Source organism: Elaeis guineensis, chromosome 12, assembly GCF_000442705.2.
Source record: "Elaeis guineensis isolate ETL-2024a chromosome 12, EG11, whole genome shotgun sequence".
Taxonomy (NCBI): Eukaryota; Viridiplantae; Streptophyta; class Magnoliopsida; order Arecales; family Arecaceae; genus Elaeis; species Elaeis guineensis.
Window position 1 is genome coordinate 2,512,767 of NC_026004.2, and position 25,553 is coordinate 2,538,319.

At 37.6% G+C, this 25,553-nt stretch overlaps 1 protein-coding gene across 2 annotated transcripts; it reads right to left on the minus strand.

Moving 5' to 3' along the window:
* Positions 1 to 2,070: 2,070 nt before the first annotated feature.
* On the minus strand, positions 2,071 to 17,074 carry LOC105055778 (receptor-like serine/threonine-protein kinase ALE2). 2 transcript variants are annotated; one of them, XM_073247100.1, is made up of 8 exons: positions 16,585 to 17,074; positions 13,994 to 14,104; positions 13,815 to 13,904; positions 13,258 to 13,497; positions 12,911 to 13,174; positions 10,948 to 11,337; positions 10,069 to 10,309; positions 2,071 to 2,996 (listed from the first exon to the last, which is right to left on the minus strand). In XM_073247100.1, exons 1-8 carry the CDS (start codon positions 16,646 to 16,648, stop codon positions 2,285 to 2,287), a joined length of 2,112 nt encoding a protein of 703 aa, XP_073103201.1. In that variant the 5' UTR covers positions 16,649 to 17,074; the 3' UTR covers positions 2,071 to 2,284. The 2 variants fall into 2 exon arrangements, with proteins under 2 accessions (XP_073103201.1, XP_010936067.1); XM_010937765.3 differs by having other exon boundaries at positions 13,258 to 13,629.
* Positions 17,075 to 25,553: the final 8,479 nt, after the last annotated feature.

Sequence of the window (25,553 nt, forward strand, 5' to 3'; positions counted from 1 at the left end):
TCAATATAGCAATTTAGGAAATCTTTTTTTAAATTTTTTTTAAAGACATTAATTTACTTCCCACCAAAGGTCAGTTTGGATTATCCAGCATTAATATGGTTTGATTTCCTGCTGGAATTGTGGATTGAGCTGCCTATTGGGGCAGGTCCCATTCAGCCCAACACCCTCGTAGCTCAGATTATATGGGAGCGTGAAAAAAGCTTATAGGGATTTTTCCTTTTTGGTTTTTTTCAAGGCCTCAATAGGACTAGAGGGTATTGGGTTGATATGGGCTATGGGAAGCCCAATCTATGAATCCGGCTGGAAATACAGTCCCATACTGCTGGATCATCCAAACATATCCTAAATGTTTTACCTAAAAACCATAACTTAAAGTTATTTCAGAGATTTTGCAGCTTTTGCTTGCATGGAATTTGCAATTCAAGAATGAGAAATAATTTTGAGTCTGTTTAGAAAGCTCAAAGTAATTTTTCTATGCATATTCCACGGAGTCTGCAACTGCTACAACTTCGCAAGTACTACTTCCAACTTGGGCACCATTAATCAATGATACACTAACTCAAGGATCAACAAAAGATTTTGCCTTGTATAACCTAAAGTCAGAGAGCATGATGACTGTGTACCTACTTGCAACTCATGATCTGCTAAATAATTGTTTATTTAGGGACCTAAAAACAATTTGGGTTCATCCTATGGCACTCGCGATTCACTAAATTCAGGAGCTAGTAACTAATTAAATATCCACTCGAGAACTCAAAATAATTGCTTTGTATATGATATAAGGTCAGGCCACAGCTGAAGCATTTATATTGATTTGTGACTTAGGGCCTGATGAATAATTGATGGTCCCCTTAGATATGAAATAATTATCCGTATCATAAATGGCACAGAGGGACTGGAGAGAGTTTACATAATACCATCTGGTTCCAACAGCTAAGGAACGCACCGAATAAATTCTTCTGGGAGTCCATCAAAAATGGGCACCTATTCCTTGAGTTTCCCTTCTTTCCTTTCCCTACACTTCTCTTTTCCACGTCATGTGTACTTTTTTCGGCACTATTGTACGTCGCGTGTACTTGGGAGCATTTACTTGATCCGAGATGAAGGAGAACTTCCATTAGAATTCCAGATTATTTTGGAAAACCCCAGATGTCACTTTCCAAACACCAAGGCTGGTCCACACGGTTGCACATAGTATTCCCATCTACATCTAGTTGAGTATTCACAGATGATTCGATGGATCCTTTAGATTTCTACTCAACTTGGTGATTTTGCTTTATGATAATGGGAAAGTTACGACTTTTCGTGATGATAATGAAAAATTTTTCCAAATTTCCCGAATGGTTTTGTTTTCTTCGTCATTGGAGGATAGGCCTTGTCCATCTCCGTATCTAGCGGACCACTACATTCTCCTTGACCGGGTTAGCTATGGGTTGCCCTGAGGGCAGATGACAATGATTCATATTCTATTTCACGACTATCAATAAAGATCACAATTTTATCAATAGATTGTTCACCTGGTCCTTTCACTCTCTATGTTAAATAAAATTATATGGATCCATACGAAAGTCATTTATGCAACTTCTAATTGCCTTGCCGCCAAGGGGTAAACAACCGCCGAGAAATATCATCACAGCAAATGTCTAAATCTTAGCCCACAGAAAGGCCAGATAATGGATATTATCTCCTTTTGGAAAACGATTCTTTCATCACCACGTTCTTTTCTTTTAGTTATAGTTTCATTACAAAAGTTCCAAGTCTGATGGACGGTCATGCGGCGTGATAAACTAAGTTTCCTTACAAATATCATGCAACCGGACCATGACCATGAATTCTTCTTAATGTAACCACAATCATAGCCCAAATTGACAAAAAATTAATGTAAGCCCAGTATTTCGGTTCCACCTTCATGGAGGCCCGAGGTTCAAGTTTTGCAACGTGTATCTGAGAACCATATTGCACGTGTCCACCGAGACTTCCACCTGCCATATTCTGGTTTGGCAGTTCAAAGAACAAAGTAATTAAAACAGGAATGATCATTGTATGAGCATGGCACTGCAAGAAATTGTGATGGCAACTGTAACACACTCCAGATTACACATCAAATGCTCGAGAAATGAATCATGGTTCCGAAATAAGAAGCCATAGGTTAACCCCTTCACTAACACAGGGGTGGCCCATAGAAAAACAAACTATAAAGATGAAGCACATCATCAGCCACAAGAACAATAAGACTGTACATTTTAAGGTAAAAAAAAATGAATTAGATAAATAGAATCTCCTTTCACAAGCTAGAAACATAGTGCCCGTCAATACCAAGATGCCATGAAAGATGCCCAAGTTCGCTCATGCTCCCTCTCAATCTGTATAATGCAGTCCTCTTCCTCTTGGTTCTTAGAGGACCTGATCTATTGTGGCCGGACATGTATTCCACCCTTCCGGCCAAAGAAGATGTAGAATGGGGCCTCTGCATTTCATCCATTGAATCCAAACTATACTCCATGGTCATGAAAGGAGAGGTATGCCCATAACCATAAGCCAGGTTCGGGGAGCACCCATTTCTCCACCAGCTGCACTCAGGGCCAATATCTCCCGTGTGGTCATGGTCGGGACAAGAGGATGACCCTCTCTGACTGTGAGAATTTCCACATATCTCATCTATTTCTTTGTATGCTAGTTTCAGTGCCTGCACAACTTCTCCCATGAATGGCCTCTGAGATGGCTCTACACGTATACACTTTGAAGCTATGGCAGCAACTCTGGCCACATCACTGAAGTTAGAGTTTCCATGCAAGGAAGGATCTATTAATTGTCCCAGACCTTCCCTGCTGGTCAGCAGAGGGCGTGCCCATGTCACTAGGCTCACTGGCTCCTGAGATTCATAAACATATACAGGCTCCCGACCTGATAAAAGCTCCAATAAAACAATGCCATAGCTATAGACATCGCTCTTTACGGTCAGATGCCCTGTCATTGCATATTCCGGAGCAACATAACTGCAATTTACAGATTAGAATATATCAGCATCCATGATAATTAATGGTCATAACTGCGATTCACATATTAGAATATATCAGCATCCATGATAATTAATAGTTGCATGAAGATCAACATGCATAAGACAGATTCAACCACTGGAAGATGATCCATAAAGTCAACCTCCAGTATATGGCATAGGCTTGTAGCTTATTTCATGGCATATGATATCAGGAGAGAAAAAGCATCCAATGTTCAGAAACCATCAAGAATTAGGAGAAGATGGAGGATTGGAGGCACTAAATGAACAAAACTGGTGCATGGTTCAAAGTAACAGTAGCTATTCTCAATAACAGGCTTCTTGTAACCATAACCATGGTTCCTGAGCAGTGACATATACCCATAATCTTGCAAGACAACAAAGATGGAAGCCTGCCTTCTTAACAGGCCAACTTTCATATTATCATATCACAAACTTGTTAATCCTTTCAAGGCAATGCAGCTCCCTGAAATGCTAGGAAACATGCAAAATAAGCATCAACTTTTAGAATATCCAAATTAAGACATAATAAGACAAATATTAGAGAACCCAACAAGGTAACATATCTCTATGTTATGCATGAGTTCATACAGCAATTTACCTGTACATTGCACAATATGCAAGCCTTTGTTTTGTATAGTGGATTGAAACAACTACTCAAACAGCTCAATATAATTAATAAGATGCTCATTTGATGCAGATGTTAGCGTTGGCACCTTTTTATGACACAAAAGATAATCATAATAGGATAATAGTAAAATGCAAGAGCAACATGAAATATAGTGGATTGCTCAAGTGTAATAAGGGCCCAATACATAACGATTATCAGCATTTGAAGTGTCCAGCTAACATTTTCTCAGAATGTGGCCAAGGGTTTAATATTGGTTCCAGTGGGCCAATCACCTGTCAGCACAGTAGATGCTGTGTTTTACCGTGCCACACCATTTAAAAACAAGACAAGATTTAAAATCTTTTCTAATAAAAAAATTTACAAAATCATATAGGTTTTGAGTCAACCCATGTCAAGTGCCATACTGGTGCATACCAACTGGCATAGCTGGCACATGAAACCATGCCCCAAACATGCCCAACAATCTTAGGATCAAAAAGTGATGCTAGTGATGGATGATTTCACCCACCATGTATGAGTTCAAGATATCACTTGCTACACATAACCAAGACTCCTTCCAAGGCCATGAAGGATGGTGATGGCAGTGCATTGAGTCAATGTCTTACCTTAAGTCAACAAAAGCTTGACCCAAACCTCACGACTTTTTCCCAACAGAACAACAATGGCTGCCCTGAACTTGACCCAAACCTCAGACAAATCCAAAACCTAAGATGAACCCAACTCATTTAGCCACCTAACCGAGAGCAGATGGAAGGAGGGGAATGAGGAAAGGGTTTTGTAGCAGTTTTCCAGTGGTGTGGTGGTGCAATGGCAAGGTTAGACTGTACTAGAGTGCAGAATATGCCATGGTGGGAAAAAGGCTCAACAATGGTGATAAAAGGGCAGCGAGGCACCATAACATTGGTTAGATGATGTTGGGGATTAAGATAGCTATCTAGCAGCAATAGGCATAAACAGGGCGGGGTGATACCACCGATCATCATTTGATGTTTCAAGATGGTGAGGAGAGGGAGAGAAGGAAGGGAGGAGAGTGGAGAGGAAAGGGTATGTGAAAGGGGAGGGAGAAGGAAAGGAAGAGAGGGAAAAGGAACAGGAGAGGGGACATGAGCAAGCAATGGAGACAACAAAGGAAGGGGAGGGGCCAATGATTTGGTTAAGAGTTTTTGCTCTACAAATTTATGATTGATGATCATGATTGCATTTGAGAGGTTTTTAATACCAGAACATATGACAAATGCACCTCAATTTAGTTAGTATACATCTATTATTTGTCCTTCAGCCAAAATAAAATTTTCTTATGGGATTAGGAGTTTATATTAGGATGACCTAATACATTAAGATTCACTACCCAAAACCAGCCCACCTGCCACTGGGTCTTATATGACTGACCTGAACCCAATCGATGGACCCAATAGGACAAGTTAGAAGGGTTAGTTCTGGGTTGGGTTGGGTTGGGTTAGGTTAACAAATTCATGTAATGCCACCCCTAGTGAAGGTTATTGGTTTTTATGGTGGGTCTTCAACATGCTTTAGAGAGCCTTCCAGAAAAGGGCTGTTACTGCTTGGCCACCAGCCTTCCTTGCCTGATTTTGGATTCTCCAGCTTTCGACTTATAAAATAAGAGTTAGCTTTCACCACCTTATAGTCAATTCCACTGTTTGCTACTCCAACTTGCCTCCACCCTGATGCAGACTGAATTTGATATCCATCCACCAAGTTTTATTATTTCAAGAACCTCAAAGAAACAGGCCGATCGGTGCTTCAAATCTATGCTCAAAGTGTGAGGGCTGTTGTGTGACTTTGGCTAATAGATTAGAGAAGATAGAAATGGAGTAGCCATGACATGCAGAGTGACAACATCCCACACTCAATACTCAATAGGATATTCTTTATGTTTTGTTTTATCTTTTTTTTTTTTTTTCCCTGGGTATGCCAATGGATAATGGGTTGAAATGGGTGGGACTAAGGTCTTACTAGAAATATAGGATTGCATGTACCCTTTATGGACCTTGGGAAGGGTCATTGGGTTTTTACTAGCTGGTTGTTCCAAAAGGAGGCAACAAGAAAACCCTTACAGTACATTTGGTTCATTGGAATGGATGGAATGTGGGTTCCAACTGTTGCCCCATTCCAATGTTTGGTAATGAAAATAAATGGTAAAATTACATTTCCTTTGCAATCATGATTCGGTCCTTTGAAGGAATAGAAATTCCACTCTTTCACAGGAGGGAATGGTCATTCATATGAAAATGAGAATGGATAATTATTTCTTGCCAATGAGTTAATTGACAATATTTACGGTATAAAATAGCAACAAATAATATATTTCCTATTAGTTAATTATCAAAGATGATGATATAAGAATAAATATTTAATTAAAATATTACTTTTGTTAAAAATAATTAAAATAGCAAGTAGTAGGCATTGCTATTACGTAGAGGTTCACTATATATCACATAATAGCAAATGAGAATTGTGCAAACGCATGTTATAGAAAAATTAAAAATATAAGTATAAACTATTAAATAGTATTAAATAAAAAGATTAAAAAGTATATTACATGAATATCAAAATTAAGTAAAAATTTTAAAAATAAATAATAATAATTTACATTAATAAAAATATGAATATAACTCGAAATAAAAGTATAATAAAATATAAATAAAGAAAATTAAATTTCAAAAATAAAATATTAAAACTAAGATGCAAATTTTAAAATGTAAAATATAAATAAAAAATAAAGTTACAAATAATAGAAAATAAAGTGCATAAATTATAAGTCATGATAACTAAATATTAAAAAGAAAGAGGCAAGACAGGGTATCATGGTGCATTTCACCTCAAAAAACTACTAACTACAGTCCCTTTTTAACATACATACTCCTGTTATACCATGTAACTTAGAGAAAGATGCCACATAAAGTTTTCAAAAATGTCGTTTCTATTCATTAGTTTCAAACATGCAGCATTGAGTGATAGCCTAAGTTGTTCTAGGCTTTACAATATTTTTTGACCATGATTTCCTGTTATGTTCCTTTACAAACTTGGAAATTATCCATGAACTATACCAGACATAAGACATACCTAAATCATTTCATAATTTACAAATGCATTATTCATGAGACCATGAGGCATCTACTAAACCTATGCAAAATAAGCCCGATATGCCCTATCTGACTCTAATTGGGCTTAGGTAGGAATTTTTGGCATGTTGAGTCAGGCTAGGCTCAGATTTTCATTTTCCAGCCCAATCAAAGCTTGGGCTCAGGATTGCTTAACCATACATTAGCCCAACACAACCTAATAAGAATAAGTAATCAATTAGTTATATGCAACATATATATGGTATTTTGGCCCCTTCTTTTCCTACCTAATTAGAATGGTATGCCAACAGCCTCGAAGCCCATACAGTTTTTCCACCTCTTTTTACTTGTCCTTGTAGTGACCCACTACTTGAGAAAAGCCTCACCTCCTCCCTCCATCAAAATTTTATTTTAGTGCCCATGTCAATGGGAGTCATGGGATAGACTAGGGGTGCAAACGAGTCGAGCTGCTCGAGCTCGACTCGATTATTATCGAGTTCGAGTCGAGCTCAAGTAGCTAAGTCGAGCTCGAGTAGCAGGATACTTAGCTCGAAAGCTCGTGAGCCTACTCGAGTTTATATATATATTTCATAATATTATTTTTATTTATAATATATATTAATATATATATTATTAGTAGGCTAAAGCTAGATTTCGAGCTCAAACTCGAGCTCGAGTATGGCTGGTTGATTTTCGAGTCGAGTCGATCTCGAGTTTTGCCTATTTTTCATCGAGCCGAGCTCAAGCTTAAGATATTAAGGCTCAGTCCATTTCGAACCGAGTTTCAACCTCGAGCATTTTAAGTCGAGTCGAGCTCGAACTCGAGCTTCCAGCTACTCAACATGGCTCGATTGCACCCCTAGGATAGACTGTCCCTTCCCTTTCTAGATCCAATCATTTTGCTAAGATTGCTAGCATCAAAGAAGTGAAAAATAACTATCACCTACATGATTGGCACCTTCCGAAGCCATTAATTTTCCTATCTCTCCATCTCTCTCGAATAAGGTTTACACTAGATTAAGTCAATTTGGACCATCCATCCCCTCTCTGATGTAGCCTTTTCATTAAGATCACCAACACTGAAGGCAAGGGTGTCCTTCAACATCAACACTCCAAACCATGATTTGCAGTACTGATGCATATCGCCTTGCACCGAGCATACCATACTGCATCAATACTGAAAGAATACTCAATATGAAGGGTGTACTAAGCATCGATATATCAAACTGACACCCATACCAGGCATGCTGATACTGTACCAAATGGTATTGGTACAGGATCTGGTATCGATATTGCAAACCTTGCTCCAAATTATCAATCTCTCTATCTCTTCAACAATTGAGAATAGGGTTTGGAGCCAAAGTTTGGATCAAACTAGGTAGGCCAACCTTGGGACTAAGCTTTTCCTCCTCCAAGTTGTGCTTGGATTGTGAAAATTCGGCCGAAAGCCATGCTAAGGAGCTCAAGCTAGAGAATTGTGGCCTAATTTTGGATTTTCGCATATCCCAAACTTAGCCCCACCATCAAACTCAGGTCTAACACCTACCTATAAAAATATTCTTGTTCAGCAAACATTTTTCATTAGTTCCTTTTTCATTTTTTTAAATTCCCTATCAATTTGATGTCAAATGTTAATATTAAGCTCCCATATGATGGTCCTGCAAACAATTAACATATGAGAAGTACAACTTCTCCCATACCATTGGCACAAATAGATTACAAATAAGGTCAGTAAAACTTTTACCACTCCTCCCTCAACTACTACCTCAAGCTCCTCACCCAGACCCTTGATGACCTTCGCATCACTGCCGTCAACCTCATTGGGGAAAATGCCTCTACACACATAAGCAACATCTAGATAGTGCTCTCCACCACCATCACCAACTAGTACTGCTGCCTTGACAACTTTTGCATATGTTGATAGCAGCAATGCCCAATTGGCCATCAAGGGCTTGCTCAACTACACCTCGCATCTCATCAAAAACTCCCTAACGATGGTAAAAACTCTTTCTCATCAATGGCAGGGGCAGCAAAAGGCTTTCAAGTTGTATAGTAGGGGGTGTCACAACATGGAGTAGATCCAAACTTAATATCTGTAAAATTTACCAGCCAATGAGTTGTAAAAATTATATTGGTTTATTTTGAATTGATAATATTTTCCCTTATTCAAAATAATATTTTATTTGGTAAGCTATGGCTTGGACAAACAACTAAGTTATTTTTATTATATTTAATTTTAATAGAAAATAATATTTATTAGAATATGATCTTTTGATTTGAAATTCATTTTATTATTTCATTCTAACATGGCCTCTCCAATTGTATTATACAACTGATGGATAAGTGGGCACTGAAGAGCTTGCTCAACTCCACTGGCTCTCTTTAGTCAAATAACAGTACTAATAGAAGGGTAAATTTTGTCAATAATCATTAATGTCATATGGGTGAGTGGCACTTTTTAGTTTACGATAGATCAAAGAATAAAATAAGCTTTTTGTCGTGTATGGAGACAAAATGAATAATGAAAATCGGCCATTTTTAAAACATGATGACTTTGACAATTTTGTGTAAATTGCTCTAATCTTTTCCTATTTATTAAAATTTATTGGCTGATATTATCAGGTTACGTCCGTTTGAAAAAAGCCAATGTTGCATATGGTCCATATCTAGTCATCTAGCATCGATACCAATTGATATTTTAACCGAGATTAACACCACGATGAAAAGTGTGAAAAATGTTTAAGGGTTATTTGGTAGTGTATGCATGTCTAATAACCCTTCATGATGTGTCTTGTGCATGGCCATAACATGTGGGTCACAGTGACAGAAAACATGCATCTCACTAATGCCCCAGAAGCAACAAGTAATATCAATCTGTCCACTTTGATCACTGTCAGATCCATTTGATGTTGACCGGAAAAACAATGATAGAGACATGATGATTATGCATTGAATTCATTTGACAAGTCTATTAAGATATGCAGTTCATCACAAGTCACTGACCATAACTTGAGCCATATCAATGTCATGCACCCAATTAGCATTATAACAAAAATTCACTTCACTAGTCATTACAGATCCCTAAATTTAGAAATGAGTATGTAAAAGCCTACATCGTGGTAACTGTCATGTTGACTAGGATTTTCACCCAAAATCATCGCAAACACATACAGACAAATCGAACCAAGGTGCAGCATGCAGCACATCAATGCCCAACACATAATCTATTGATAGAACTGCAGTCAAGGCATGTATGGCCCCAGGTCTTTGGCAATTTCATGTTACTTTATAAGCAAATTATTTGGCACACAATGGAAGAAGTGAAAAGTAATCCATACCCAAAAGTTCCCACAACTCGAGTAGAGATATGATTCTCTCCTTCTGATGCTTCCCTTGCCAGCCCAAAATCTGTGACCTTAGGGGTGTAATCTTGCTCCAATAATATATTGCTGGCCTTAAAATCACGATGTATGACACAAGGGTTAGAATCTTCATGTAGGTATGCCAGGCCTCTAGCTGCACCAAGGGCAATTTTTATCCGAGCATCCCAGTCTAAAGGTCCTTTCTTCTTATCTGCACCTGAAACATCAGTTCCCACCCACTATCAGTGGCTTGTTATTTGGGAATAATTTGGTTGGTGCATGGAAAATCTGCTGATACATCATGAAAATTTCAAGAAAATAATTTTTTTAATGTTAAACTTGTTATATGCATCTGATAATGTACACAAAAACAAGCAAAAGATTGACAAGAAAGGAAGGTGGCATCAGTCAGATCAGCAGCAAAAACAAAATTTCAATTATCCCTTAATTTTCTGTATAAACGGACAACTAGTGAGAATTGTGAATTACAAAATGGTTTGTCAATAGTTTGTTTCCAATACAATTAGCATGATCAATGATCAACAAACATCCATAAAGAATATCTCAAGTGCGTCATATGAATTTACACAAGTAACAACAGATTACACAAATCAGGTAGCTGAATTTATTAAAAAAAAATGCGATAAAAAATGTCAATGATAGCTACCACAGTTCTTTCAACAGAGAACCGTACAAGATCCAGCATGAGACATTTGTTGGAACCAATTCAAGATCTAATGAGACGCAAAAAACCAAGAATAAACTCATATTGCTAAAATGAAACCTTTTTCAGAACCGAGGGATGTATGAAAATGCAATGACTATGGAATAAAAGCAACATTTTGAGAAACGTACCATGCAGATGGGACTCAACACTTCCATTGCGAACAAGCTCATAAATCAGACATCGTTTGTTCCCTTCAATGCATATACCAATCAGTTTGACAAGATTACGGTGATGCAGTCGGCTAAGCATCTCCACTTCTGCAATGAACTCACAGTTGCCATTTTTGTCCTCCCTTGTAAGGAACTTAATGGCAACCTCGCTTCCATCCTCCATGATCCCATGGTAAACACGTCCAAACCCACCTTCACCCAGAATTCTCTTAGAGCTGAACTCATCTGTGGCCTTCTCAAGTTCCACTAGCGAAAATGTCTTCACCGATGGTGTGCAAGTAGCCCTTGCGGAAACACATAACACTGACGATGAACCTGCCAAGCTGTTTGATGTCATGGACTTGATACCTGCATCATAAAAGAAATACAATGCACCAAAAGGTTATCATAATAATATCAAACATATAAGCTGTAACATATGTAAGTACAGGACAAAAAAATGTTGTGGTTCAGACAAGCAATGAGAACTAAAGCAGACAATTCCAGCATGGAGATCAGCCTTACAGGTCCTTATTCTCTGAGCACTTTTATTTAGGGGCTGATGTAATTCCGCAACAATTAAAAAACAAAATTGTGTTAGTCCAATTGGCCAGTAGGAAGACCAGAAACCTATCATTGTAAATTTTGTATCAGCATTAATTTCCTTGAAATTCTGCTTTTGTGAGTTCACATCAATTTATTTCGGGAAACCAGCCCCTGATTACACAAGTTGGCAAAATTGTGAACATATCAAATTGTGTACATGAACAAATCTGATCTCCAAAAAGCACTTGATTGCCTGTAATGATTAGGCTTGGATCTCATAACTAGATCAACAGAAATCTATATGGACACTGATTTAAATAACTGGATTTATTCTCTCTCTCTCTCTTCTCTTAGGGGTGGGGGGGCACTCTTTGCCGAAACCAAACTTGATAGTCCACTTAATTATATGGCAGAAAAACCTCATATCAAAGGACTGGCTTTAAAGACTTGAATTTCCAAGAACTTGACAGCTGCTTACCATAAAGATGGAAGAAGGCAATTTCATTTATCTAGTTAGATATAAAGCTCCTATAATAACTGGAATAAGCTGTCAACACCTAGAGGTAGCAAGCTGTTATAGGAAATTTCAGAGAAATAGACTGCAGGTGCATTGTCATATGTACATGGATTACTGTCCTCATGGGTGCAATTTATGATGAAATACAATGAGCATTGGCTAAAATTGCATTTCGAAGCTAGGTGATGATGTCAAACATGTTGACTTCTTCCTTCCCTCCACCTCATGAGAGAGAGAGAGAGAGAGAGAGAGAGAGAGAGAGGGAGGGAGGGAGGGAGGAAAAGAAAAGGAAATCACTGTCTACATTGCTTTTTTGTGTGTGTGTGTGCGCGCGCGCGCGCAACTAACCCACATACATCCCAACAAGACCCCAGGTCCCAGTCATATTTGCCCATCTAAGCCTCTATCCATGCACGCATGCATCACTCATGGACCTGAGCCATCAAGAAATTACTTGTAATTCCCCTGCAAATAGAAAGATTTTTGTTACTGCTGACTATACATTTACAAATGGGTTTGAAAACATGCATCTAGTACTTGTGGTAGTTTTAAAACTAAAATTGACCTTGTTTCATATTTTGATCCAGCTTAGCAAATTTTTCAGGTTGTAGGTGGCTAGGTGCTATCCTAGTCATATATCAGATGTCGATGTGATGCCAATTTGCTAACATAATATTCAAGTAACAGTGCAATCTGCCTCCGCCCCACACCCCCCCACCCCCCCCAAACCAAACCTAGTCATAATAACAAAAGCATGTCTTCCAAGCTTGTTTAAAAGGTATCCAGTGGTAGCATTGTATTTTCACGCAGCAAGGCTATTTAACAGTGAGAACAACCAATATGTTAATGGAAGTCAAGTAAGCTTAAAAATTATCTTACCAGATCTTTTAGTGATCGACAGGATATTTGTAGGGCCCTCAGCAGGGGCTCGTTTTCTGAGGTCAATCACTTTGCAGTAAAAAAGAATTGTCATAAAGCATCCCAGGACAATTGTTACAGATGCAACAACAATCACAGCAATGATTCCAGCACTCAATTTTTGTGTCCTCCCGGTGGGAACATCTGCTGTAAAAGGATATTGATGACTTCCAATGTTGGACCCTGTGGGTCCACCAACCGCAGATGGTGGAGAGGAGGGAAATCCTGCGATGGTGTTTGCATGCATGAATTACAACAGATGCATATGGTCTGTGGTGGACAGAAAGAAATGAGGTATGTGATATTACCTGGATAATTAACCTGAATCACTTCATAATTGCCAAAAATGGACATGTTTATCGGCACCTTCTTCTGCCAAAACCTCTCATAAATTAAGAGAGCAGTCATGTGGTCAAAATTCTCTCCAAGAGGCACCAAATATATCGTAACTATGGTTTTTTGCTGATCCTGGCTACTACCAAGGGCAGCCATGATTTTCACCTGGCTTTGTTTCAGAAATGTGCCAGCTGCAACCTCAACTTCGAGTTCTGCTATATGAGTAAATAATAGATATGGAGCTATTCTTAGATCAAGGACTACTCGAATAGGAAATACACAACCACATGGGGACCCAATTGGTGTGGAAGTAAGTGGTTCAGAACAGGAAATTCCATCACATTCTGAAGATTCAAAAAAATAATGAACAATAACGGGAGTGTTTAAGATTAGACACCAAATAAAAACTGATGAACATGAATATAATTACAGCAGCATTCCCACTTATCTGATAAATTGTCAAGTTATACAATGTATATGAAGTACATTATGAATCTCACATTACACACATGAATTTAAAATTACAAACCTTGGCTTTGAGGTGGCACAAATGAGCTTGGTGAAACCACATTAGGTATACTTCGGTGATGTTTCCACACAAGTGGACTGCCAATGGGGCCTGCAAGGGGAAAATTGATTAGGTTCCCAAAAAGAACAAAAGAAAGAAAGAAAGGAAAAAAGCTCTACAGTAACTAATACATCAACTACCATGATATTTTGGAGGGAATGGAGCATGTGTTGGTCCCAAAGGTGAGGGCGCTATGGTCCACATTTCAGGTGGGTTTGATGGATTTGAAGCTGGAGATGGTGCTCTTGTTCCTGAACAGTATCTTAACAAAGTTAGAAATTGACCATGAATTATGATGGCAAGCATATGTGTATGTACGTCTGAAGATGCAATACAACCGAGCAGTATCATTGCTGACAACTGTGAAGAAAGAACATTTAATAAAACCAGAAGATATTTAGTGCACGGTAATACGATCTTCATTCCTACCTACACAGGTCCTATTAAGCAATCTATTCAACCAGTTTCAACATACACTGAACGTCAAGTCAGCATCTTGCACAGCCACAGTGGATGAGTATTATATGCCTTAATGCAGTATTGTACTGAAATAGGGGAATTGTAGTTGATGTCTGCCTTCGTCTGAATAACGCGATTGAAATGTCCTGGGATTCTAGTATTTGTATGATGTATGCAAGTTCTTATCAAGAAAGGGCCTTAAGAAACAAAGGTGTGCATAAACAATATATTGAAATTATTGCCGACATGCATGCTAGAGCAATGACAAGCATGAACATAGCTGTCGTATTCTGGTCACAATGGGCTTCCATCAAAGATCATCATATCATTCATATATTTTCATGTCAATTATACATGGTTTAAATGGCAGCATTGAGAAGATTGTACCATTGTGTATGTTATTTGCAGGTGATACAACATTTATTGATGAAAAATGAAAAGATTAAATGCTAAATTGGATTTATAGAAGAAAGTTTTCAAGGATAAGAGTTTAAAAAAGCAATAGAAAAGAAAAGGAGCTCATAAAAAGCAATTTTAGTTGAAATAAAGCCAAAGATGAGAATCTATTGGTTGGTTTCATTATCTAGGACCTATTATCTGCAATTAGTTAGGATAAGGCTTGATGTTTGTGATCATAATTATCTAGGATATATTATGCAAAATAATGGAGACATAGATTCAGCTTGATGTAGTAGAACTAGAGCTTGCCAGATAAATTAGAAAAATGCTTCTCAGGCACTATGTTATTGATGCATATCGTTGCAACTAAAAGGACATTTTACAGAATAGTAGTAAGACCCATAGTGTTGTATAGCTCAGCAAGTTAAGAAACAAAGAGAATCCAATTTAAAAAAAAAAAATCAAATGCAATAGAGATGAAAATTTTGATAGACATGTCATAAGATGAAAATGATAGAGAAGCCAAAGAAGTTGCTTAGATCAAGAATTTAAAATACTGGAGAATGAACTAAAGATGATATGGGAATGTATGACCAAGATATATAGGGAAACTAATAAAGAGGGGTAACTTAGTCTTTGTAGGATGATGTAAGAAAAGAGGTAGAAGACCTGAGGCAACATGGATGGAAGTTGTGACAAACATCTGAAAATGCTCCAATGAAGATACATAGAACCGACCAAGGCTTGGTTGTTATGGTTACAAGCTTATGGTTTCTAAACTAATTTAATTCTTGTGAATCAAAAGAACACACACTCTTCTAGGACGATGCGGTAGAGGATTTGTCTAAGCACTTGGACAGTAGTGTTTGCGCTGCCATGTCTTATACAATGAAGTAGCTGAATGCTCAAATGAGTATCATTTGAAATAGAGCATGATTATAAGTGATAATCCACATTTTAATTTTGATGCCAATCGAGAAATCAAGATACGAAAGTAATTTGTGGCCAAAATTTTTTGCAAGTTTATTGGAGAAGATTGTGAATGTAAACAAAGCAGAAAATCAGAGGCACAGAAATGCTGATTTTTATTAAAAAAACTACCAATTACTTGTATAAATGTATCGTCCTTTTGATTACTTGACTTGATCAGCCACCTGGTCTTTAACCAACGTATCATTATTTTCACATCACTGAAGAGCAGAATTTTTGTTGTCTCGAGAAGTATTTAATTGATCCAATAGCTCATTGATCCATCTCTCAAAGCATTATAGTCTTCTCAAGAAAAAAAATTAGTTTCTGGAAAATTCCACCCCCGACACAATAAAGACATTCACCAAAAAGCCATCAGTAGCTACTGTTTTTCAAAAACAAACTCTTTTTAAGAGACAATCATTCAATCAATGCACAGTCCAAACCAAGTCCTCGCCCATAAGCACAGGATAAAGGTATATTCCGGATAACCAATTATTCTTTGCAGAAAACAGAACTCCTTTCACAGACGCACCCTCCTCTCCTAATATGTCCCATTCGCGCATTTTCGGACAGAGTCAGCTAGCAATCCCCAGAATCCTCGTTTCATATATATATATATATATATCGCATAAAATAGTACGGAAACAAGCTTGAATAATTAGAATTAAATATATTGCACAAACAACTCGTCAAGAATGGAAATTTTACAGCAACGAAAATAAATCAAACAAAGGCATCACCAGGAGAGAGAATTCCAGTGGATGATACCAAGAAGAAGCACATTAGAGTCCACACAGAAGTCCCAAGAAACAGGATTTTAGCACATTGCTTGAAAAACCCATCACGAATCAAACCCTCAAAGCAACAAGAAACGAATCAACGAAAGGCTTCAAGAAAGTACCAAAAGCGGGAGAACCCAAGTGAAGCAGAAAGAGCAAAAGCATCATCATCACAAGAACGCGCATCCTCTCCTCCCTTCGCTTGAATCTGAGGGAGCCTCAAGGAGACAGCCACGGAATCACCAGAGAAGATCAAGAAGGCCCCCATTCCCCTTCCAGCCGAACCACATTGCCTGCATTCTCCTTCCGCCACCGTCGCAGCCGGAGTAGAAGGTGGAGAAGCGGTCGCGGGGCGGAGCTACGGTGATGAAACCCTAGCTGGAGAGGATGATTCCCAGATCTATCTCAAGGGGAAGTCGTTTCTCCCTCTTCCTGTCTCTGATACGTGATGACCGCAAGCGAGCGAGAGAGAGAGGAGAACAGCGACGGCGAACAAGAGTGAGAGAGAAAAAAATTGGGGGGAGGAAAAGGGGGAGCTTTATATCACCGTCGCTGTATCCGTCCTATGTTTTCTTTTGCCGTCTCCCTCTCCGTTCGTCTCTTTAATCTCTGTGATTAGAGTTCAAACAAGGGAGAGGGAGGGACTGGAGAGGAGCATAATATCTTTTGGGAAACGACTTTCTCTTGGAATTTTTTAATCTCGATTTTCTGAAAGAAAATTTTGGCAGATACTCTTTTTTTTTTTAAATACTTTTTGAATTATAAATTTTGATTTTTTTTTTTTTTCGGTTGTTGCTCTGTTGGACAAATGCAAATTAATTGCTTTTTTTTTTTTTTTTTGGTGCACTGTCAGGACAAATGTTGTGTCACCTTTCTGGTTTTAGGTTTCAGCTTCTTTAATTAAGCATCTTTTAGAGATTTAAGTCTTTAGGGGCTTCCTATTAGAGATATCTTATTTATATTTTTGGAAACTTTTTTGGTTTTAGTTTTTTAGGTGAGGCAGAATTATCTGGCACTATTGTATGCCTCTGGATAAAAGATAAAAAAAAATTCTCCATTTTTCATATTATTTTCAAGATTTAATGGTCTTTGAGTCCAAAATGAGTCTCGTGTAGAGCCCACTTTGGGGTTAAACCGAAACTAGATAGAGAATAGACGGTGTCACTTGGAAACATCTAGCACTTTGTGATTCATCATCACAATAATCGTATATCAAATAATACTAAAATGTTGCTAAAAAAATTTAAATAATATCGATATGATACAGATAAAGAAATAATTAATATATTATTAACTTATTATCCGCGTGACATTGGTTGAGATTATAGATTGTCGAATGCCGATAAAAAAATGTACAAGGTGCATAAATTTTATAGAGTTTACCTAGCATTATTCCACGTAATCAGAATTAAAATATATTGCATGGAATTTATTTCTCAGTGGCAGACTCATAACTGTCCTCTATAGAGTGGCCTCAAATGGTGCACGTGGTGCTGCACGTGGCTCAAGATGTATGTCTCATTGTGCACGGCAACTGCCGCACGAGCATGGGAAGAACCATAAAGAAATCTTACCCTTTTCTTTTTTTTTTTTGATAAAGAAATCCTACTTCATTGCAAAGAGTTTGATTCAATACAGTAAATTTTCTGAATTGACTTTTTAATTTGAAATTAGTGTAACCTATTGGGATCAAAATTGTAAGGGATGGACAAGAGTGCAAATCAACATCTCATCACATAAACTAGTTAGCATTGCTAGTAAGTATGGTTTAAAATAACTCTTGATATGATTATGTTATTAGTAACCATACCAGCATATGACATGCACATATTAAATCAAAAAGAATATTAATAAGTAATTAAAATTTTATTCATGTCAAGATCGAGGAGAAAAAAATAAAAAATATATAGATGACGAAAAAGATATTTATAGCACTGATAACATATGGAGATGTAGCATAGGTTGCATTTAAATGTCGAATCGGAGATTTTGAAAACAAATCGAATATGATTGGAATACAAAATTTTCATGTTCTAAATAATTTTTGATAGTAATTTCATCATTTTTCTTGTATCATATAGCATTAATTCAAGTGGTGCCCACAATTAAGCCATCATCTTTTTGTATTTATCATTATCCAACAAAAATAATGGCATTGTTTGACAATTTTATCACTCATTCAACTATAACAATATATTATAGTAGGTTGAATCTTTATGAATTGCACGAATAATTAGCATACCGTGCATCTATCAACATGATTTCCAAAATCAAACTTCAAACCATTTGGCCACCATCTGGTCAATCCTGATGAGGGGCACGTACTAAGGCATTAATTTGCTAACAACAAGAAAATAGTTCGCAGATTTGACATCACAATACGAAGGGACAAAATCGCTCAACCGCCGCATTTGCTTTTGCCCACCGGAGCTTACCTGCGTCAAATTTTGTGAATAAGCGCATGCACACGTATAACTTCAGTTCTCCACAGACAGCCTTGTGCATGTGTGAGTACGTGATTCCAAACTCATGACCTGATCCTTCAAACAGTTTAGGACAAGACACAGGGAGAGACATCTACACAATCTTGTACTAGACTGCCAACAAATGTTCTAAAGCTTCTGACCATTGGAGTTCCGTTAGCAACATACCAAAACAGAATTTATCTAGCAGTTGTATTGGTGGATGCTTTACAAGAATAAAGACAAGAAAATGATGATAAGTACCGGATCTTGGACCTTAGCCTAGCGAGCATTTTCATCTTTTTGACGTGGAGTTCTTTTATATATATATATTTAAATTATATAATTTTTTATATATAAATAGTTTGAAGATAGTAAATCGAATTCAATAATTTAGATTATCGATGAAGAACATTCATTGTCTAATTTTAATCTAATCGAATCTGAGCTCAAATTCGATCAATCTTATTCATATATATATATATATATATATTCAATTATTTTTTTCGTAGATTGAAGTTCTACGAACATAAACTAAATTTGTATTTATATATATTTGCACAAACATCAAATATTACATGTTTTGCCCGTTATAAACTGTGCAGTGGCAACTTTCTCAGGGCATTAGCGTAAGCAAGAAAAGAATTCTGGATGATCACTTGCAAAAGCTTTTAATCAACGTCACTATTAACATCTATTACTGTCGAGGCATTTTTTTTAGTATCTGCTCCGTGGCTCACAAATCGATCGAGGACCATGCTTAGAGCAGAATCCAAACAAATACTGATAAAACCTTTGAGGAAATTTGGTGAACGCTTTCAGGACTAACTAAGACCACGTTTTTAGAATTGTTGCATACAGTTCCCTGGATAGCTTCCAAGTATGGGAGAGGGGCTGGGGTTTCTATGGAGTAGGAGCTGATGAGGGCGAGGAGGGGCTACTGGAAAATCCCGTTCATCAATGGGAAAGTGGACTGAGGTGGTCGGTGCTCCGACAGGCAGCCTGGTCAAAGGAGTCACAGAACATGAGAGAATTGGTACGGAACAGATGAGGAATGGGTCTTTTTAAAAAAATAAAAATAATAAATTTTTAAAAAAAAATATTGGTTAGACCAATTTTACCATGTGCATTGGATCATCCAATAAAAAATCATCATATCATTTATTGCTAGAAGAAAATATATGTTTTTCAAATTTGATTGAAAATTTTGAATGAAAAAAATTTTATTAATGGATCAATCGATAATTTTTATTACTTTAAATAAAAAATTATTTTTTTGAATAATATGATGATTTTTAATTGATTAATCCACCGTTCATATTGTAGAATTGTTTTAACTAATAATTTTTCTATTTTCTACCGTACCTAAACAAAATGACGTCAAGAAAACTTGGACCAGCCCCGCGAAAGCTGCATGGCGGAAAAAGCTAAAAGCTGACTTACAGTATTTCACAGGTTAAATGAATGTAGACATAGAAGTTTCCCTTTTTTTTTCCTGTAAACCGAAGTTTCCCACTTTGAACCTTGAAGACTGGATTCTTCCCGGCAGTCAGCGTGACAGAAACTAATCCAAAACTTGTTTTTCTTTGAAAAGTAAAGGTAGAAATTAGTTCAAACTTAATAATATTTTCACGGACGATTGTGGTGTTTGAGTTCCAGCTATTCTTGCAGCCTGAGTATAGGGACTAATTAATTCAAAATAATTCTACAAAGTTTTCCTATTTGTTACAAAATTCGTGTGAACTGAACTTGCAGGCCACATGCAATTCGGTTCTTAGTAGCAAAATTTATAAATGAATCACTACAGGAAGTTTGAACCAGAACGGGCAAATGGTTTTCTTAAGAATGTGCTCTTTTTTATATTTACTCTACCGTAGAATGTAGGAATTGTTGCTTATCTTAAGAAGCAAATAAAAAAGAGCACATTTGTCAATTTACATTGGGAAAACTATAGTAAAATAGCCAAATCCAAGACATTTTATCATGTTGATGAGATTGTGAAATTCATCAAGTACTTTTAGAATCAATTGCTCTAATTAAAATTGTCTTGCAGTATGTCAATGGCATAATTGATGATATGCAAAGCTTATTCCTTTTCCTTCTTTCATTTTTGCAGAAAAATGTCCTGATCGGTGGAATTTACAGGACTCCTATAGTAAGAATTGACCACTTAAAATCTAGATATTTGCACATTTTTTGGCAACATGTGACAAATTGTGGATAACTAGTGTGTGTGGTTCATTGGGAGGACTGCATTCATTCCATGAGCATATCAATGCATAGATTGCTTTGCATTAGTGGCTGTCAAGGCATTAATGTTCTTTGTAACTTTAATTCTGTAGATATAATGAATCATCTCTCATGATGCCATTCCATATATAATCATCCAAAAGATACCATTTACAATGTGTAAATCTTCTAGAAGATCGATTAGCTAGGGATTCATGAATTGAATTTTCAAACCTAGTGCATGAACACAAACTCTATAAATTATCTTCCAATTCAGTCACCTGTTTCAAACCATCATCCCCTTTCTGTCTCATGGCTAACATTCCCATCCCCTTTCTCCCTCATAACTAGTTTTTTTTTGGTGGGTAAGATGGGATCGGACCCTGATCCTCAAGTGGTGCAATTGAGTTTTGGAAAAAAAAAACTCGAGGATCAGGTCCAATCCCATCCTTCTTACTAGAAAATTAAGAGGACAAAACAATTTTGGAATATAAATGGTATCAAAACCTAAGGTAATGTCTTCCTTCTCTTTCCCTTAGTTTATCTTGTGAATTCTCTTGCTATCTTAATAATGCTTTTCTGGTCTCTTTTAGCATAACCTCTCTATCTTTGGAAGAAATATATCAGTCTTGCAGGTCTAATTATCGGGCTGATCATTAATATTAAGAACAAAAAGATAAGGTGCAAAAGGTCATACCCCTTAGTCCAAATGGAGGAGGCTTCATATATATTTGAAACTTCAGTTGTTCTCCAAAGTGTCTAGAATATATAAATCATTGAAAGTCTGTGAAGGAGCCTGTGAATGAATTTTACATGACATATTTCATACAATATAGCAATGTTCATATTCATTGCATTAATTTTTTTACCTAGATGCAAATAAATAATTAAAAGGCCACATAGGTAGCATGGATATTTTCTTTAACATCCTTTTTGCCATGAAATGAAATATCTAGTTTAAGATCCAACATTTAATTAAAAGTTTTGTTTAAAAGTTTGAAAATTAATTTTTAAATGGCAATGCATATGATGAGCAGCATGGTTAGCCAAGATGTTAGACAATTAAAGGGTTCGCGTCATCCCATTAAGCAAGTATTGGAACTCTAATAAGGAGAGACATTGTACGAAAACTTTAAATGGTAAAAGAGGAAACTTGCAGAGGCTCCAGAGTCCAACCTTTCATATCTAAAGATTGATTTGTGGGTGAATCTAGGATTTGTTGAAGTTATAGATCTGGGGACCAACGAGTAATTGTTTGCTTCTTTAAGGACCTCGAAATGTTTTCATAAAAAAATTCTCATATACCACAGAATCATTCATGATCATTATATCAATCTCATAAATGGAGGATTTTTAAATAATTAAATATATGTTCAGCGATCTTCAAATAATTTTTAGCCGAAGATTCACTCGATATATGAATCTCATTGATTTCTGAATACTTAAAACTATGCTTAAGGGGTTTTGAATAACTTTGAACGTAATTCAACCACAGAACTGTTCTGTAGTCACTACATGAATTTCTAAAATAGATACTCTCAGGCAATTAAAGTTCTTGAATCGAATCCATGGCAATCAACTTCTTCTCTTTAGCCGAATCCATGGCGGCCACCTCTTGCATCTCTCCAGAGCTGGGTCTAATGGCTGCCTATATTTGCCTCATCTACTTGGGAGTAGGTAAACCCTACTCCCTCAATTGACTCCCTTCTACGTTTGTCCCTCTCTCTCTTTTTCCGTACATGGAGGTTTGAGGGAGCAAAATATGATGGATTTTGTGTCCTCTTGCATTCCTGGTGGTGTTCTAACATGTACTCTATTCTATTATCAATCTTTTCACATTGTTCACAATAATAAAGATCATCCATTCATTAGTGAAAAGTATTGCGCATTTTTTTCTTCTAAATTTCTTCTCGCTATTTTTTTATTTTAAATTTTTAATACTACTATCATCTGTTCTTTTGCTGCTTCTATAGTTGTGTCCAAATTATTGTCCATAAGATTGCAATTTAGTCCTGGGTGGTGAGTTTTTGTTGTTAGATCCCAAATGTCATCAAGTTTAGATTTTACTATAAAAATCTAGTTTTCCTTCCCCACATATTAAGATAAAACGTTAACTTGCATTTTTGTTGACTCACTTAAGTCTTATACAGATCTGATATAGATTTGCAGGTTAAGCTAGAATGCTAATTGACTGGTTCTCCACTGGTTCTACCCTTGGAAGATCCATTTACCTAAAATTTCTTTAATCATAAAGAACTTGGTAGATGCAAAAACTCTGGAGTTCAAGTTGCAGGTGATGAGATCTGTCCACACAAAACTTGCAATTCTCTTTAATTAACTAATGGATCAGCTATGATCCAGTCAATTTGAGTACGCCATCAGTTAACATATGACTACAGTCGTACTGGACTTTCACTTGCGTGGGCTTTGGATATTGGAATCAGGCATGGCACCATTCATCTAAGCTGAAAGCGTTGGCTGGTTTATATGTAATTGAAGTTTGTACTTGCTTTGGTTTGTTACTTTATTATGCGAAATTCTCTTGCAATCTCCTCCCTGAACCAGTAACTCAATGTTCACTTGATGTCTGGATCTATAAATCATGCATTCTTTTTATGTTTGTTCCTATCCTAGAATCTACTATATATATATCATGTTTTTTGCAAACATTGTGCATTTCTTCTCATAATCCGAAACGTTGGAATGCATTTTAAAATTTATCAGCAACAGGTTTCTTGTTTTCTTTTTATAATTTTATATAGTAAACTAAATCCGGATTTATTGCGGGTTATTTGGTTGGTGTTCTGGACGTAGATATACATCATCTGTTTCAGTATTATTTGTGAATTTCTTGCATGCTGATCTCTTTTTATTATTTGTTTTCACCAACTGTTATTGTTTCCGATCAAAATCCTCAAAATTTTTCCATGGTTGAAAGGAAGAAGTGTTGCTTCAAGTTCTTGCTTAGGCTATTTTCTTTTGCCAGTTCTATGCTGAAGGACAGGTGCTTCCTCCTACTATTTTCGAATATGTTAGTGGATACATTCATAACATATGATATCTGTTAAAATTTAATGTCTCGAGATTCGATCCACATTGAGCCCACAGCAAGATTCGCAACGAAAAATAGAATCCAACGAGATCAAGATCATCGAAAATGGATCTCGAACGGAAAAGATACGTACTTTTGAAGTCAGCACGAGATCCGAGGCGGCAGAAGACCGCCGACGGCCGGCCGACGGAGTGGCGGCGGTGCGGCCGCAGGCGGCAGAGCGCGGCCCAGGCGGGGCCAACGCACGGAGCGCGCGGCCCAAGCAGGCGTGTGTCCCAGCACGGGGGCGCGGCCCAGGCGGACGCGCGGCCCAGCCCACGTGCGGGCCCGCGGGGCGCGGCCCAGGCCCAAGCACCGCTGGGGCTGGTTTTCCCGATCCATCATGAATCGGACAGTCCACGGTCGGGTCCGTGGACCGCCTGAGAGTTTCTCAGATATTTTTCACGGTCGACGGCACTATTTCGTAGATTGGAGCGCGATCGGATGGCGTGGGTAGCGCCCGATCTTGATCCGACGGTCCAGGGGATTATTTGGCTTTGTTTAGGACTCCTAATCCCTCTCTAATTAATGATTAAGCCTTTAAACGGTTGGGAATGCTTTGGCTCGGTTCTTCACGGAGTCGTGTGGAAACCCAGAAAAACCCGAGAAGGAGAGAGGGAGAACCGTGTGACCGTTGAGAGAGAAGGAGCAGGAGGCTCCTGGATAGCGGACGTCGGTCGCTTCAGGGGTTCTGGGAGGTCTTTCAAGAGAGAGAGCTTTTATGAGGGAAACTTCTAGTGAGGAAGAAATTGGATGTACGATGGTTGAGGGTGAGATCTCCTCTTGTAAATTTTTTTTTGCATAGTGAAGTTTGCATGCCCCGTGGAGGCAAGTCTTTTTGTGGTTGATCCACGTATTTTGATTGTTTTTTGTTTTGTTTCTTCTTTCTTCCTGCTGCATCACGCAGTACCGAAAAGATCCTGAGAGGTGGTGTCCTGGCCAGACATCTACCCAACAAGTGATATCAGAGCGAGGCGGTACAAAGATGCAGATTGCAGCGATAGTGAGCAAGATTGAAGATGGAGAAGACAAGAACAATCAAGATGGAGATCAACAAATTTGATGGTAAGAGCAATTTCTCCTTATGGCAGGCAAGGGTAAAGGACGTGCTCATCCAACAAGGGTTGATCGATGCTCTCTTGTGTGAGGAGAAGCCAACCACTATAGAGGTGCAGGTAGTGAGTACCATCCGCATGTACCTAACGGATGAGGTGGTGATCCATGTGCTGAGCGAGACATCCTCGACGGTGCTGTGGTCGAAGCTCGAGGAGTTGTACATGGCGAAGCCTCTCACCAACACTCTTTTCCT

Excerpts from the sequence above, each read along its gene's own strand:
- LOC105055778 (XM_010937765.3), bottom strand. The coding sequence starts at position 16,648 with ATGCGCGTTCTTGTGATGATGATGCTTTTGCTCTTTCTGCTTCACTTG. Across the intron at positions 13,905-13,993 it reads ATTCCCTCCAAAATATCATG|GCCCCATTGGCAGTCCACTT; the intron begins GTAGTTGATGTA and ends TTCCCCTTGCAG. Across the intron at positions 11,338-12,910 it reads GTCGATCACTAAAAGATCTG|GTATCAAGTCCATGACATCA; the intron begins GTAAGATAATTT and ends TTTATGATGCAG.